This window comes from Miniopterus schreibersii (genome assembly GCF_964146895.1).
Source record: "Miniopterus schreibersii genome assembly, chromosome: 2".
Taxonomy (NCBI): domain Eukaryota; kingdom Metazoa; phylum Chordata; class Mammalia; order Chiroptera; family Miniopteridae; genus Miniopterus; species Miniopterus schreibersii.
In genome coordinates, this window is record NC_138102.1 from 170072907 (window position 1) to 170090279 (window position 17373).

The 17373-nt window shown below is 51.6% G+C and overlaps 1 protein-coding gene across 2 annotated transcripts in view; it reads left to right on the forward strand.

Moving 5' to 3' along the window:
- The window catches only part of ELK3 (ETS transcription factor ELK3), a 60041-nt gene that overhangs the window by 18023 nt on the left and 24645 nt on the right, over positions 1–17373 (forward strand). For both annotated transcript variants that reach the window (XM_081131021.1, XM_081131020.1), the window contains exon 2: positions 7845–8053. In XM_081131021.1, the coding sequence (XP_080987147.1) occupies positions 7847–8053 (207 nt within the window). In that variant the 5' untranslated portion in view covers positions 7845–7846. The remainder of the gene's footprint in view (positions 1–7844; positions 8054–17373) is intronic.

Sequence of the window (17373 nt, forward strand, 5' to 3'; positions counted from 1 at the left end):
GTCTGCTGCTGTTTGAACTTGCTGGTTGACACTGATGAAGTGGTGGCCAACAGCAAGGAGCTCCATTTGTGGGTGCCTTGTTGAAGGCTTCCTAGGAGGCTTATAATGGACAGAGCCCCGAGTTGAGCTTTCCCCAAGCACCAGCTCATTCCAGTTGACTTTCTGCTTTGAGGTAGAGGAATAGGTGTTTGCTGCTGGGACAACCAGGTCCTTATTTACCCTGTGGGTTCATCATCTCTTCATCCTCAAGTCCAGAAGAGCAAACGTTGCACCAGGAATGTTAGGAAGCTCGGGGACATTGCCAAGTTAGGGATCAAAGAGGTATCCATGGGAGTCGGCCTCGAGTGAGAAGAGGTGCTGTTGGGTCTCCATGTGGGATAAGAGGGCTGGGTCGTGCAGAAGTGGGGTGGGGTGCGGTGGGGTGGGGTGCAGTGGGGTGGGGTGCGGTGGGAAGTGGCCTGAATATACGGATGTGGGAGGAACTAGAATGCTTCAAACACACTTTCCCAGCCCCAGTTAGTGTAGCTGTCCATTTACTTTTCCAAAGGAAGTTCCCATATGAAAGTCACCGACAAACCAGTTGAGTTGTTTCTAATTTGCCAGAGATAACGCAGTTTCAGAAGGAAAGGGGGGTGGATCATTCACGCAGTAAACGGCTTGTTATTACAGTGGCGATCAGCGATTTCCCCTGAAAAGTCTCTTTCCTCAGGTGGAAGAGTTGTTTGAAAAACAGTATTTGCAAAACATTGCAAACTGTCAAGGGTCAGTAAGTAAGCTGAGCAGTGGCTGCTTCCCCTCTCTTTTCCTGCTCATTTTACTCTTAAAAAATGGGCGGTCTGTAGATATTCGCAGAATGAAAGAGTACAAGCACTTACTAAGATGAAAAGCTTTGAGGGACATGAACTTGACCTCACAGATTAGCACTTTTTAATATGCAGTGATCGACAATAATTAAAATGACTTTTGAAAATACATTTTAATAATCTTCATTCCACCTATAAAAATAAGAAAAGATTTCAAGCATGGGCTGCATAGTTGCCAGATGTTACCCTTATTTACTTAATGCCTTAAATTAGTCTTTGCTGAGTTGCTGCAGACCTCAGATAATACATATTGTTGTTTTCCAATTCCTTGACTTGAGTACAGGGTTTGTTTTATATAGTGAAATGGTTTCTGCCCTTTCTCTTGGACATTGATTATATAATGATACAGAAATGCTTAGTAGATGCTGCTTTAGACAGAGGAGTTGGACAAAGTTGAATTTAAGAGAATTTTCTATATGAAGTGTTCATATCTATCCTAATTTCTCTAAGCGTACAAGTTTTAACGGGGGGGGGGGGGGAGACAGGTACTTACTGAACACCTACTTTATTTATTTCTTACACAGGAGTTTTTCTCCTTTCCTTGGCCTCTCTCATTTCTGACTTATTTTTTTTAAGTCGGCTGATTGCTTCAGTTTCTACAATATATAGGCTTTAGAAAATCAGAGATAATAGTTGTGCCCCCTCAACTCCCACCTCAGTGTAACTTTAAAAAATGAACTCAGGAACATGCAAAGAGAAGCGTTAGGTTGCCATCAATAGAAAGAAGAACAAATTAGTGGGTATCTCGACTTCTAAGAATGGAAGCGAAAAAACCCCACGCTTTGCATAAACAGCCCGCGGTCCCCTCTCACGTTAAGACGTCTGGCGCCACCTCGTGGCAGACGGGCAGAACGCCCCTCCCCGGAAAGGAAGGCTGCTTCCGGGAGGGAGGCGGCAGCGGAGGAGCGGCTCCCGCGGGGCAGGCCCAGGTTCTGTGGGGCTTGAAGCTTAATCAGTTGGGGGGAACCGTCTGTGTACAGAAAACTCCCGAAGTTAGGGGTGTAAGACCGCTAGGGCTCTGAGTGCGAGGTGACGGGCCCGGGGGCGTTTGTTTCGCTGTGACCCAGCTCGGGTGCAGGTCCGGTGGCCCCGCGACGCGGGGGGTCCCGGCCGGCGCTGACTCCCCGCGGCTGGTGGCGGCCGGTGGCGGCCGGAGGCGCCCGGAGGCGCCCGGAGGCGCCCGGTGACCCTGCTGCCCTGCGCCTTCCGTTCCGGCTCAGGCGGGAGGCGGGCTGCGTGTGAACCGCAGGCTGAGTGCGCGGCAGGCCCGCCCTGGCTCTTCTGGCGCCGGTCACTGCGCTTCCCGCCCCTGCCTGGCTCCCTCCCGGATAGATGCGCAAAACTGAACCTGTCACCCGTCTTCCTTTCGTCTCCGTCAGAGGGCCAGGGTTGTACCCAGTTTGCAGATTACTTTTTAATGTCTCGGCTCTGAGTTTCCCAGGGAGGCTGCCCGGGCCCCTGCCCCGCGCGTCCCCCGGGCCCCCCACGGGCTCTGGCTGCGCCGCCCGTGGAGCTGGTCCTCCAGGGTGCCGCGTAATGTCCCGTGTGCGGGGCGAGGCCGGCTCCGTGAGGACGGGGGTCTTCGTCTCTGTCGTTCACTGCTGTGTCCCAGATACCCAGTGTCTGGACGTAAAATGGACACTTAAAAAAGAAATTGATTTTTCTGACAGCGTTTGTTCACATCATGTCTCTGCGTCAGGTTTCGGTAATTCTCACACAGTTTCAAACTTCTCATTACTATTATATTTTTCATGGAGACCTGTGATTCCTTGATCTTCGATGTTACTATTATAATTGTTTTAGGGTGCTGTGAACCCTGCCCGTATAAGATGGTGAACTTAATAGATGCATGTTCTGACTTAAAAAAAAGAAAAGAAATTGAAAGAAGTGGGGAGAGAATTGAGTCTTTGGAAAGTATAGCCGTGCAAACACATTTTACTCAAAAGAACCTACATTGGTTCAGTCATTCGGTGAGCATGGGATATGTTTCCACAAAGCATCCTCTCTCATATGTAAAGCTAACTGTTAATTTGAGTGGGGGGGGGATATATTTTATCTGTGAATTTCACTTACCGTTCTATGAGAATTATAAGCCTTGAGGAGCTTATATCCAGTTTTGTTGTTTACATAGAAGGGGAGAACCTATTAATTCCCCCCCCCCGTGCCTTTAAAGGGAGGTATGTGCAGCATTGCAGCTGGACCGCCTGTTTTAGATGACCTGACTGGACTCCACTGCGGCAAGGTCTGGGGTATAAACTGCTAAGGGAGAGAAAGAAGCATTTGGGGCAAATAGCAGGTAGCCTTGTTCCCCGGGGAGGCCTGGAGGTGGGTCTGCCGGCTGCTGCGACTGTCCTGTGTGGTTAGCTCCAGTGGAAATGGTGACGTCCGTGGCAGGCGACACGACCCAGGCCAAGTCCGAGGAGAAGAGACAGCCTCAAGTGCTGAGGGGCTCCTCTGCCCGCCAGAGCGGCGACACCTTAACGTGGACTGACCCTCTTAGGTGTGCAAGCGCAGAGTTTGGTTTGACAGAAAGAGTGGCATTAGAATACTCAATGCAGTTTCGTGTATTCAGAATACGGTCTGGATGGGGAAGGGAAGGAGAAGCATTTTTCTAATTAGCAGAAATTTGATTTGGAGGAATATTTTTTAGAGCATTTATATAGCATTTCTTTCATGTGTTCTATATATTTTTATTTTTTTAAAGATTTCTTACTGATTTTTAGAGAGAGAGGAAGGGAGAGGGAGAGAGAGAGCAAAACATAAATCAGCTGCCTCCTGCATTCCCCCTACTGGGGATCAAGCCCACAACCTGGGCATGTGCCCCGAGTGGGAATCGAACTGGCAACCTGTCAGTGCACAGCCCGCTGAGCCACACATTCCAGGGCTCATGTGTTCTATGTATTTTCAGTGGAGAGTTTTACAAATCAGCTAAATGAGGTTAGGCTGATGAAACGTTTTAACTTAAAGCAGGCCTCTGTTTGCATAAGAATGTATCCAGCATGAATCTGAAGTACCAACGCTTTCTGGAACTTCTATGCACAGGAGCCACGGCATACCGTCTGAGTTACTCATATTCCCTGTATGTTAAGATACAGGGCTTCATTGAGGAGTCAATTTAGAAAAAACAAACAAAAAAACCACTTAGATTTTTTTTTCTGGTGAGAGAGAGACTCATTTGGATGAATTTGCTAATACGTTCAGTGTTGGCGGTTGTTGGAAGAGCATGTTCCCCAACCACGATGTTAGATTCTTTTCCAGTGTCCCAGAGGGAACAAAATTTATATCTGGCAGAGGTGTGACCGAATGTGAAGCGTGATTGTATGTGAAAACAACTGTGTAAATTATGACACTTAACTTAATCACCATTAAAATGAATTAAGACTGGAACTAAAATCAAAGAAACGTAGTGAGTGCCCTTGAATGGGGAGGAGCACAGCAGTGACGTCAGCTGGTGGCCTCTGCCCCCCCCCCCCCCCCCCCCCCCCCGCACTCACACATTTTAATCCCACCTATGGCTCTGGCCAGAGGGTGTGGGAGGGTCCACAGCTGTCTTTGGGGCCCACTCTATCCCAGGATTACTTCTGCCAAGTGTTGAAGGGAGTGACAGATGTTTCTAGATGTGATGATTAGCTCACAGGGAAATATTTCTGAGACTCATCTCTGAGTAATGTGTGACTGGGATTTTCAACAGTGAAGATTTGTGTGCTGTGCAATCATCGAAACTGGTGGCCCAACCAGGGTGGAGGGTGGCTGGAGAGAGCTGGCGGAGAGGAGAAAGGCCCTCAGCTTTAGGCAGGAATTCCCGATGCCTTCGTCACCTCCGGTGGAGCGGTGTTATTCACCCTTAACCCTTCCCAGTACCTCCAGTCCGTAGTGGTAGCCCGTCTGTAACACCTCGGCGTGTGAGAATGAGGGGGAAGGGAGGGAATGTTCCACAGCCACCCACCCAGCCACCACCAAGCTCTCCTGGCATCTGAGAGTTTGCAGGGCAGCTCTGTGAGTCCTAGTTCACAGCTCCATGCCTCCCCTCAGCCCGGTTCCTCTCTTCCGGAAGTCTGGGAGGCCCCAGATCTGGAGGCCCCCATCTCCACCACTTGCTCCTCTACTTTTCATTTCTACTCTTTACCCCTTGGTTTTCTTTCCCCCTTTCCTCCTGCCTTTGTCTTAGCCATGGCCGTTGTACCCATGGTCATCACTGAGCCCACTGTAGCCCTCTGAGTAAAGACGTGATCTGCAGGATCCCTCTACATCTTGTTGAATACTTTCTGTAAAGTGCCGATGATGTACTATAGTGTAAAGACATTGCACCCCAATGAAGAGAGAATTTTTTTTAAGCAAAGGCATCAGGCATTGTAATAGTCAACTTCTGCTGCAATGGTGCTGTGTAACAAACTGCTTCTACTCTTGCTGGCTTACAGCATCATTTGTGTTTCTCATGGCTTGGCTTCAGGGATGCTCGTTCAGACTGTGGGTCCTGAGACTTGGCTCCAGGCTTCAGGTTGAGTTCAGGTTGGGCCCATGTGTCACATTTTGGGTCAGTGACTTCATGGTAGTAACAGGAGCACAGGAGGAAAAGTACAAACATGCGAAAACCTCTGAGACCTCGGCTGAGAATCAGCACATTATAGCTTCTATCACCGTTCCATTGGCCAAGTCAAAGCTCATGGCCAAGCCCAAATTTCAGTGGGATGGGGAAAAGGTACCCGCTCCATTCTAGCGCACTGTTGCACGATTATGTGGACAGAGGAAGGAGGGAAGGTTTGAGAGCGTTTACCCAGTCTGCCATGTGGGTCCTCATAACTATGGCTGGAGAACATGCTCCCATGCACGACATGGGAACGCCATGAGAAGGGATTCCAGGAAGCTCAAGGAGCTCTGAGGAGTCCTGGGTGGAAGAAGGACTGAGTGTAAAATGCATAGAGATGTTTCCAGTGGCCTCCTGTCCCCTCTGGAGCACAGTGGTTCATGTCCGTTACAGGTGGAGGAGGGGCGGGTGGCCGACCACTTTCCACAGGTCCCTTGCATCCAAACCTCCAATGCCCCTGGCAGCCTTCTGCCCTTTGCATCCCCCTTCAAGAAGTCTGGGAGGCCCAGACTCCTCTAGCATCTCCTTCAAGTTTCAAAGAAATTTTAAAGCTTACTTTCTGAAGGGTTTGGCCAAAAAATAAAGCCAAAGATTTTGAGACAGCTGTCAGCAATTCTTGGCGCCAGTGATGGGAAGAAAGTGTGTGGCTCATCCCATCCCCCGTAACTGGAAGGGTGGTTCCTGTTGGGAGCCGGAGCCGGCAGGCTGCCTCGTATCACAGCAGTGGCGCTTACAAGGCTCGTGAGAGGCAGAGGCGGTTTTGATCCAACAACTCGGTGATTTACAGTCTCGCAGACTGAGTGGCCATTGTGGGGAAGGTTGATTTCTCCTTTAAAGAGCCATAAATAAAATGCTGTATGGGTATTTGGAGAACATTCCTAATCTGCTTTCCTTTAATTGAGAAACCCACGTTGCTTAGGAGAAACAATAAAACGTGTTCTTTTGGCTAAACATGTGAAAGGAAATGAGGACATGAATACTTATTGGGTGGCTGGGTATTTTCACACCCGTTGCCATGTGGAAGGGGAAACAGTTTGTCAGCCTGCATGCGCCCCTGTAAGAGGAGTGCAGGAGAGGAGTTGCGCAGATGACACAAGTGTTGGAGCAGATAACTCTCCCGAAGCAATTATTCTGCCTCCCAGGGGCGTGGACCTTTCTCACTGTTCCCTTGTTCCAGTCATGCCTGGCTGCCTCCTAGAACTTCATTGTCCCCTCGTTGCTATCGTAGTTCTTTCTGGCTTTGTCGCCAGCTCACGGCCTGCTTTTAGAGCTGCTCTTCATACTAGAAGCTAACTTTCCACCCTCTGTTAGTCCCTGGCCTCCTTGGCCCAGCACTAACTGTCACCCCATCCCGCCCACGTCGGAACCCAGTGCATGTCACGTGTCCAGTCGTGACAGTTGCTCTGAGGTGAAGCTTTTGATTACAGCCCACCACCTCTTCTTTTCCTGGTTTCATGTATGTTGATAAGAGAAATGGATTGTTGCTGTGATTATTATTGCTGCTGGTACCGTTTTTAGGATTGCTACCCACTGCCATGGAAGTCCTCCAACGTCTGAAGCTGGGAAACTGCCTGAGGAGGTGGGGGGAGATGCCCTCGAGAAGGCCCCATTTGAACTGGGCCCGATGAATGAGTAGCTCACCAGCCTCCAAAGCTAGAGGACAGCATTTTAGGCAGAAGGAACAGTACTTACAAAGTCCACACTGGAGAATGGTATTCCCACCTCTGCACTAGGGACAGTGGGGTTTGATCTGCAACACGGTGCATGCCCGGGAATGTAGAGGAAGGAGTCTTCAAGTGACAGACGTCTGTCGGCTGGTGCATGCTACATTTGAGCATTGCGCTAGGTCATCAGAGCGCTGGGAACACAGAGACTAATCTAACAAAACCCTTCCTCGCTACAGTGAAACTCATCCTGCAGTTACACTGACTTACATACCCCAACCCCGTTCCCCCAGGCTGCCCCGCAAAGGCACGTACCAAGGGGTCCAGCATTCATAGCAATTAACGGACTAGAGACCCGCCACCAGAGGAGTTGATAGGGTGGGTGGGAACAGACACTAGTGTGAAGTGGGGAATCGTTTGAATGGGGACTGATTCCACAAGGGAGCAGTTCATTAATCATTTTTCATTTGATTTCCAATGCAACCCTGTCACTTGCCGGGATGTGTGTTGTGAATGTGAGGATCACAGGGCTCCCCTGTATTTCTGAATTGTAACTGTTTCCAAAATGCAGCCCAAGGCACCCGATTCAGAGTGGCCTGTTGGGATGAACACGAACTTGACGTTATTAGGTTCCGGGGGGCAGATGAGGGGGGAGCTGGGGCACTCATCCGCAGTCCCCCTCCCCCAGGCTTGGCTGTGCACTGCCCTCTGACCCGCCCCCTTCCTCCCCAGGTATGGAGAGTGCAATCACGCTGTGGCAGTTCCTGTTGCAGTTGCTGCTGGACCAGAAACATGAGCATCTGATCTGCTGGACGTCCAACGATGGTGAATTCAAGCTCCTCAAAGCAGAAGAAGTGGCCAAGCTGTGGGGACTCCGCAAAAACAAAACGAACATGAACTACGATAAGCTGAGCAGAGCCCTGCGATACTATTATGACAAGGTAAACCCTTGCCTGACCTGAGGCTGCCTTGGGGAGGTGGAGCACCAGCCACCTCCATAGTGCATTGAGGAAAGCAGATAACTGCACTGTGAAGCAAGCTGGAAAATCAAATAGAGGCAGTTGATGCAGTTTTGGTTGTTGCTGTTTTTGGTTTTTGTTTGTTTTTGTTGGGGTTTTTTTGGAGAAAAAGCTGTGCTATGGAGATTTTTTTTCCTGGAAGCCCTCATGGTTGCTGGAGTGATGGAGTGAATGTTAAAATCTAGAAAGTCTGTCTCATCTGGTTTGTAGCTCCCGCACATGGGCCTTTCCTCGGGGCATGGTAGCCTGGGCATGTTATGTGACAGTTTGGTGCCTCTGTGTCCTCATTTATAAGGTGGGATCCTGCCAAGCCTGGCTTAGCATTGCTATGAAGACAAAGCCAGTGTTGCATGGTCAGTACTTAGAACAATGCTTGCTTGGTACATGGGGTTTGCAAATTTGTGGGAAACTTCATAATCAAGAGAAAAACCATGTTCATTTTTGAGTGACAGAGACATGTCAAGAAGCTTTGTTATATGATAATACAGCATCATTGCCAGAGCCAGGACAGTTGGGGCGAGTTTTCATCATTTCTGGGAAAGCAGTTAATGTTCCGACCAGGGCAAACATTGCTGTCTAGGGGCAGTCACTTGGGGACTGTAATTGTTGACCCTTTCTCTGCAGCTTTGTTGTTGCTGAATATTTAGCCTCATAGAAGGACTTAGAGTCCTGATAAGGCTGAGCTTCCATTCTGGTTCTACCGCTCACGTCGAAAGGTGAATTAAAAACTGATTTAAATATTAGTTCCTGATCTATATTTAGCGCTTTCCTTCTGCCAACCTCTGGGATTCGAGACAGAAGGATTACACAGTTCAGGAAGTGGCAGCATCATTCATTATGAAGTGTTCCTTCGTGTGATCTTAATTGCATATGATTATGTCATCGAAATGTTCAAGGTGCTTTCCTTTAATGTGGCAACTAATTAATCCTGGCTCAGTGCAGAGTCCCACTAAGATGTAAAAGCACTTTTCGCAAATTGCACTGTCTGGAAGTCTGGCAGACGGTTTATTGTTTTGCGTTTTTACTCAGGTTCTAAGTTGCACGATGGGAATTGGGACCCTCTGAAGGAAAACAGTCAGCTTGCCTGCTGGCAGGGTGCCTAAAAGCCTGGCTTTGAGACTAAAAAAAAACAACCCATTGTTTTAAGTTAAGGTGTCAAAGGAAAGGAGTCCTGCCTCAGTGTCTGGGCACTGGGGCTATGGATCGCAGGAGCTATCGTCATTGGGGCTATCGTCAGCAGGAAGGGAGATTGTGGGCTGGAAATGACACGAAAAGACTGGCAAAGCCATTGTTGTTCAGACCACACCTGATCTCCCTGGAGCAGATTTTTTTAATCTCTAGGGAAAGCAATTTCAGAGGCCTTGGTCACCCATCATGTTTTGGTCCTTTGTGTCTAAGACACTGTGCTGAGGGCTTCCTACCCTCATCTCCCTGAAACTACAACAGCCCGAGACAGCCCTGCTGGCATCGCCTCCTTTCTCAGGTGAGGATGCGGGACTTGGATGAGAAACCTGCCCCAGCTCCTGCAGCCAGGATGCCGTAGATCCAGGGTGCCGCAGAGCCAGGGTGCCGCAGAGCCATGGTGCCCAGGCTCCTACCCAAAGGACACGGGCCCTGCCTTCTGGGCCTTTCATTTCTTTCGCCTCTGAACACCTGAGTTCCAGGTGGGCAGTTAGGCAGCACAAAGTATACTGCAGCCTTAGACATTTTTTTGTTTATTATCAATCACTTCAGCACTGGAAAATCCATTGAACCCGAGGCCCGGGGCGCCAGCGGCCAGAGCGTCCTGCTCCCCAAAAGCACCCCTTCCCTCTTCTGCTGGGGCTGAGCTTGAGGCCTGGCCACAGGGCCTTTGAGCGGCCAGCTGGCACTGAGTGAGGGCAGGAGCGGGGCTTGCGCTGTGTTTCACACGGGCTTGGCCACCAGGGGAAGGTGCTCTGTGTCCTTGGACACGTGTACACTGTACCCATATGCGGGGACACAGTACACAAATGCGTATGTATACACAGTGTACGTATATAGGCACACGGCGGTTTTAATCTTTCTCGTGAGATGCTCTCACGTGATGAATGAGAGTGATCGTTAGACTCCTGACGTAGTTTAAAGTAAAAAGAGGGAGGAGGGGGAGGAGAAGTGGCAAAGGAGGTTACAAAAAGTCTACGCATCTTGCATCTTAGGTGAACACTTCTTTCCATTTTGCCAGTGTTGCCCCGAGCATAAATTGAACCATATGACATTGCCAGTATCTGACCATTTCTGACCCACAGAAATGACAACCTTAAATGGCTCAGGCTCTCACCTCAGAGGCAGGTTTGAGGAGGGTCCTTGTGCACGTGAAGCCCCCAAACACATGGTGTGTCCCACTCTGCTCCCCCTGGGTTTTTCACTTACCCAGCACTGGGGGCGACCCCATCTGCCATTTACTGTCCCTCCCCTCCCCTCCCCTCCCCTCCCCTCCCCTCCCCTCCCCTCCCCTCCCCTCCCCTCCCCTCCCCTCCCCTCCCCTCCCCTCCCCTCCCCTCCCCTCCCCTCCCCTCCCCCCTCCCGCTCCCACTGACACTTATCCTGACCCCGCTGTGCGCAGGATGTGAGTTAGGGGACTCCCTACCTTGACAGCTGCGATCCTTTTTGCTGCTGTTTTTTCTGTCATTTGCTCGCGCTCACCTCTCTGCTCTTGGCTGAGATTGCACATCCATCCCTTGGTTTGTCCTCATAGGGAAGTTTCCTGCCACAGCAGACGAGCGCGAGCGTATCATCATTTTTGTGTTATATGTTATATTTTTAGCTCATTCCGGAAAGCTAGAAGTGGGCAGAGAAAAGACGTGGAAAACGTGTGCAGGACTTTGCAGAAGGCGTCGGGGAGAGTAACGGAGGGCTGTTGGTGTCAGGTTGGGGCTGAGGCCCGTGAGTCATCGTTCCACCAAAAATCGCCCCTCCCTCGTCACAGCGAGGTGGCTGGGAGCGTGAGCTCTGGGCTAGAGCGTCTGGGTGTGAATCCAGCTCCGACCGTGGGTGCTTTGCCTGTTCCCTCTGGTTTCAGCTTCCTTTTTGGTAAAATGGGTGGTCTCCACCGTGGGGCCGTGCTGGGGATTAGCTGAGTTCACACATTAGCTGAGAACAGTGCCCCAGACACATCAGGTGCTACCAAGTACTGGCCAGAATAATAACACAGATGACATTTTCCTTATCACTCACTGAAAAAGCTCAGACAGGTGCAAAGGAGGAAACTGGGACCTTTGTCCTGCCTCCTGCACAAGCCACACAGAGAAGGCAGCTCTTGTGACCTGTGAGCCATCAGGAGCCCTTGGTCGTGCTTGTTAATGACTGAAGAGGGACAGCCACAACTCCTTTACCCAATAGGCTATTTTTGTGTGTATAGGCTGTCCTGAAAATTCAGCTACTAAGATGTTTTAATATTTAAGTGACTCTTCTTCGCCCCTCTGAATCACAGTGCGCCCTGCGAGTCTCCATCTTCTCTGAGTGGCAGGCGCTGTCCAGGTTAGAGTCCCACCATCCCTCGGTCTCCGAGTCGAAGTTCACCCACTGGAAAGTGGGCATCCATAATGGCACCTGGTCGGGAGACAGACATGCAGACCAATTACAGTCGAACACAGTGTGTAAAATGCTCGCTGGACCATGGTTCCAGCATCTTCCGGGAGAGGCGGGGAGGGAGTAAAGGCGGAGAGAAGGCCACCAAGAGCTCAAGATACCTGACCCAGGCTGAAAAAAGCCGGGAAAGGATCTACCAAGAAAGGGAACAGCAGGTGCTAAGGCAGGGAGGCTTTCAACTTTTCAGCCACGGGGTATTTATTTAGGGCATGAGGGAAATAGGGGTTTGGAAGAGTGAGTGGCGAATGGAGCACGGGAGTGTATCATTCCAGAGAGTTGGAATTTTATGGCGAGGGCAGCAGAGAGCTAATAAAGGGCTGGAAGCAAGGGAGTACCACGACCAGATCTGCATTTTTAGAAATAAAAATCTTTGCCTCCTCACACTCTTCTTGGCATTGATTGTGTCCCTGATCTTTCTGGCCGGTTCCCGCAAATTGATTTCTCTCTGCTGGCAGAGTTGGCGCTCTCACACCTCCAGCCTCAGAGCCTACACACCCCTCTCTAGAACTGCCCTGGGGGTGGAGAAGGAAAATCGGGGAGTCTGCCTCTCGCATACAGCCAGCAACTGTCTTCTGCTCATAGAAGCTGAAGCCAGGACTCTCGGGGTTGCTGCAGGAGGAGGCCTGGAAGCTTACACCATCCCTCATTCTTTTCTGCCCAGCAGAGCTTTTGTGCTTGTTGTTGGCGGTGACCATTCTTCCCGGCGGGAGGCGGAAGTGTTGCCAGCTCCCCTCTCATCAGGAGATTGAAATGTTGATAGGATGAAAAATCCTCCCATCTCCACGGCAACATCCAAGCTTATCTTCACAATGTACCGAACAGTCTTGATTTTAATTGGAAGGGGTTTAGGGGAGAGCAGTCAAGACAGAGTTCCTGGCAACATATTCCTGGAAGTAGGGTCCCTTCTTAGCTGAATTGGATAATTCGTTTTAAATTGGGTGTGCAGTCACCACAGGAGGATGCTTGCGTTAATATTACGTACCTGATAGCGACCGCCTGTGCCAAGAAGCCTGGCCCGGGCAGAGTTTTTTAATTCCCCAGAGTAAATTTTGTGAAGACCAAATGACGTATTGGCTGTCAGAATGGAGAAAGAACCAAAATCCAGCAAGCCTTTGTATTGTGGAACTTTCTAGAACACCTGTGTTGGTTGCAAAGAAGACCCATTCCGGGGTGCTTTGTGTATCGCCGGCACCCTCTGTGTCCAGCCCTGGGTCTGTGTGTTGAGGGCCCGGTGTGTTTTGTTGGGTGTCTTTTTCTCCCCTTTGTGTCATGTCAGCAGCTCAGATGGTTTGAAGTACAACAGATGGCAACTGGGCTCTGCCTGGGGGCCGAGAAGAGAACCGGGCCTCTCTGCAAGCTTCTGGTCCTGGAAGCTGGATGGAGACCTGCCGGGTAGCTGATGGCCTCGTGGAAGTCTCCCGGCCTGGTCATTTGGCCTGGGGAGAGAGCAGCTGGCACAAGGGGACCAGGCTGCAGGGGGGACACCGATGTTGGTTGAGGATGCTGCCTGTCTTGCACAGGCTTCCACGCCAGCCTCCCTGTGGCACTCAGTGTTCCCCCAAATAGGCAGTTGCTAAGAAACACCCAGAGTCTTGGGAGTACCTTCAGCACCGCTGATGAGGCTGCAGTGCTCAGCGCTCCGCTGCCAATACTTGGGCAGCCTGGCCAACTCCACTTGTGTCGGGCTGTGGCCCAAGCCTATGCCAGTTTGCCGGCATGACAGTTCCTGCTCCTGGGCTTCTGGCTGCAGGAAAATTTAGTGGTTGTGTAGATAGACTGACAGAAGCCCTAATGTTCGCATCATTCTGCCCACCACCCACCGGCCCAGCTGCTCCTCTGTGCACTCTCTTCCCCCCACTGCCTGCCTGGGCTCCAGCAACGGTGTATCTCAGTTGCTGCCCCAGGCCTGTGACCTAAGGACCGGAAGCTCACGTGCATGGAGCATTTTGTCTTAAGCCAGGCACGGTGCTGAATATATTTATCGACTTGTTTTCTCACATGTGAAATGCCTACTGTCAAGGTCAGTAATGGGCCCATTTTAGAGGTGGGAATACTGAGTCTCAGAGAAGCGAAGTAACAGATCCAAGACCAACTAGCTGGTAACCGGCAGAGCTTTCCGCCTAGGAGTCTTAAACCCAGAGTCCGTGCTCAGGATTATGAAGCTGGAGGATCACACAGTTACAGAGCCACAGGCCCAAACTTGAACCCCACAGTTCCAACAGTGCTGATTATTACCCCAGGGCAGGCAGAGAGAGACCAGTCCCCTCAGTGTTTGTTGTTCAGAATGGCAGTGGAAAACCTCCTGGCAGCGTTCTTGGAGCCATCTGAAAACAGGAGGTGATGGTTCTGGGGGCCCCAGAACACCCCAGGTTTTCAGTGTGTCCAGATGACGCTTCCTAAAGAAAACCAGATCAGAGTGTGGCACCCCTGCCTGTGCGCCTCCCAGCTCCCTGTGGCTGCCAAGAAAGACTCCAGACTCCCTGCACCATCTGGGTCCCACCTGGCTGCCTCCCCGCACCACCTGCCGCCATCGCTCTCATCTTCTCAGACCTCGTCTCTCATCGTTGCCTGGCTGCTCCCTCTGCTTTCCTTCCTGGCCACCCAGCTCATCCTCAGACTCCTCTCTGCTTCACCTCCTCCAGCTGGTGCTGCGCTTGGTGTCTCCTCCTCTGCTCTCTTCTGCTGTCACTGCCGGGCACTGGTCTTTCTTACCACGCCCAGCATCTCGCAGCCTGGGGCCTGCGGTGTCCAGGGAAGGTAGGAGGGAGGCAGGTGAGCGAGCGTGGGAACGAGCCAACGCGCTGCTCCGTGGCATAGAAAAGGAAGTCTGTCTTCTTAGAATGTGCCCTGGGAAGCACCTAACCAACCATCCTGCCCCCCTGCCCTTCTCTTCGCAAGTGAGGAAACAAGAGGGAAGGTGGTTTTTCAAGAAAATCGGTGGCAAAGCCAAAGCCAGGATGAGAGCACACTCCCAGACCACCTGTGGCTCTGACTCCCCCAGCCATCTGCCAGGTGACAGGTGGCCACTGGAAACTAGAAGGTCACTGTTGGCAGCTCCCCTGCCTGGCAGGGAAAGTGGAGGAAGACATACTAGAGGAGCAGTTTTCTGTTTTATTTTATTAACACCCCAGAGGACTTTAATAAAAATACCCTTGGATGTTGAAAAAGAGTCAGGAGGGTCCAGCAAGGGTAGAAAAATGCTGCTAGCGTCCAGCCTGAGCCCCCTGGGCCGGGAGTCCCGCCAGGCTCCTGTCATCGTCAGTGAATCCGAGCCATTGGACGTGGAGCCCGGTTCCCACTGCAGCTCAGAAGTGCCAGAGAAGAGAGAAATCCCAGCCCAAACCACAGGAAACCTCCCCCGGGAGTTGGCCGATTCTGAGACAGAGCTGGAGCCCTTCACTGGCAGCGCACTATTCTTAGAGGTTGGAAGTGGGGTGAGAGTGGGTGTTTGCGCGTGTGCACGCTCCAGAATGAAACCCGAAGCCCAGGCTTCCAGAACCCGGTGCCTCCAGCAACGGGACAGCAGCCGAGCACTCGGACGCAGTGCCTCCCATCGACAGAGACTTGAACAAGCAGACTTGAGGGCGTAGGTTTCCTGGGGCTGCTGTAACCAAGTACCACACAGGTGGTGGCTCAAAACAACGCGTTTTTTATTCTCTCAGGGTTCTGGAGGCCAGAAGCCTGAGATCAGGGTGTCGGCAGGGCTGGGCTCCCTCTGATGGCTCTAGGGAGGATCCTTCTTGGCCTTTCCAGCTTCTGGTGGGTCCAGGAAATCCTCAGCTTTTCTCAGCTCGTGGCCACATCACTCCAGTCTCTGCCTCTGTCTTCACGTGGCCTTCTCAGTGTGTCCCTGTGTCCTTTCCTCTTATAAGGACAGCAGTCACAGAATTTAGTGCCCATCCTAACTCCAGTTGGATCCATCCCAACATCCTTAACTGATTACATGTACAAATGACCCTATTTCCTAATAAGGTCACACTCTGAGGATCTGGGTGGATTTGAATTTTGGTAGCGCACCCACTATTCACCTCACTGCCTGGGGAAAGGCGGCCCCAGGGAGAGGCAGCTCCAGCTAATGGGCCCAAGGAGCTTTGTCATAGCTGCTCTGTAGGGCAGCAGGTATGGGGTAAGCCTGCCCACAGCCAGTTCCTAGCAGAGCCCAATGCTGCCAGCCAGCCACTTGGTGTCCCCTCGGGTCCAGAAAGCTGGGGATGACAGGGCAGGGGCCGCCACTGCCCATGCCAGCAGCAGTCGGACACTCGGGGACAGAGGCTGGATTCACTTCCTTTTCTGTCCCTCAGAGCCTAGCAAGGAGCTTTCCATAGGGAAGCGTCTTCAGTGTTCATTGAAAGAATGTTTGCTTGTTAAAGGGGAGGAGCTTGGAGCATGACTCCTACAGTGGGTACTTGTTCTGACTTTGGAGGGAGGACAGTTGGGGGTTGTGTCTGGAAAGAGTGAGTCAGACCGTGTTCTGGAAGGGAACCCAAATGAGGAGCTGAAGAAAGGGTGGTGGCTGGGGAGCTGGCAGCTTGGAGACTGGCTCTGCTACTTACTAGTTTGTGAACTCAGCTGGAGGCCCGGGTCCCTCGTCTGTAAAGTGTAATTAAGTTGTGAGGCTTATGTGAGATCATGCACCAACCTTCTATAAACTGTAAAGCCAGGAACCCATGTAAGGAATTTAGATTACTTGAAGGCAAAATAAAATGCGGGGACAGTGTGACATAGTGAGGATGCTATACAATGGTATCATTACTTAGTGAAATTTCACTGGGTCCCGTGTTGAGAACCTGCATGAATTGGGCACTGGCATATGCTGTCCTTTTAGAAAACACTACCCCGCGAGGTGTTTTTATTTCCCTCACAGAAGTGAGCACACTGAGGCCTGCAGAAGTTCAGTACCTTCCCCAAGGTCATAGTAAGTAGAGAAGCTAGGACTGGAACCCAGGTCAGTCCGCCCAGCGCTGCTTCCACTTAACATCTGGCTCATCAGGGCTCTGGGCCCGTGCCCTTGTCGGAGCAGCTCTCAGGCCTGTGGATGCTCAGGAGAGCGGGTCAGTGCTCCCTGGTGCCCTGCGAGCGTTAATGCTGCTCAGTGGGGGCATCAGCAGCATCAGTGCATGTGGACATTAGCTTCGGGTTGTTTTCCCTTCACCCTTGTCTTGGGTGCCACCCATTTGGAGGTGGACTTCCGATGTCTGGTCTGCTGTGGTGGGACCACCAGGTTCCTGGTACCCCAGGCAAGGTACCCCATCAAAGCAGGCACCTCCTTTACCCCTAGGTGGGCAGAGGCGGTTCTACTCCTGGTTAAAGAACAGGCCTTGGGAGGCCGGCCTTCCTCACCAGGAGCTGGAAAGAACCGTTCTGACAGGGCCCGTGCCTCCCTCGCCCAGAGCCGGCTCTCCCAGGCGCTCCGCACTTGCCCCACGATCACTGCAGAGGGTCGAGGCGAGCGGCAGCCTCGGGCCAACAGCAGCTGCTGCTGGGAAGGGGTGTGGTGGCGGAGCAGGAAGGGCTCGGCCTTGGTTCCGGATAGGACTGGGTTGGGACTCCAGCTCCAACAGGTGCAAGCTTTTTGAGCCTGTTTCTTTAAAAAAAAAAGGTCTTGCCCTGGCCAGTGTGGCTCAGTGGTTAGA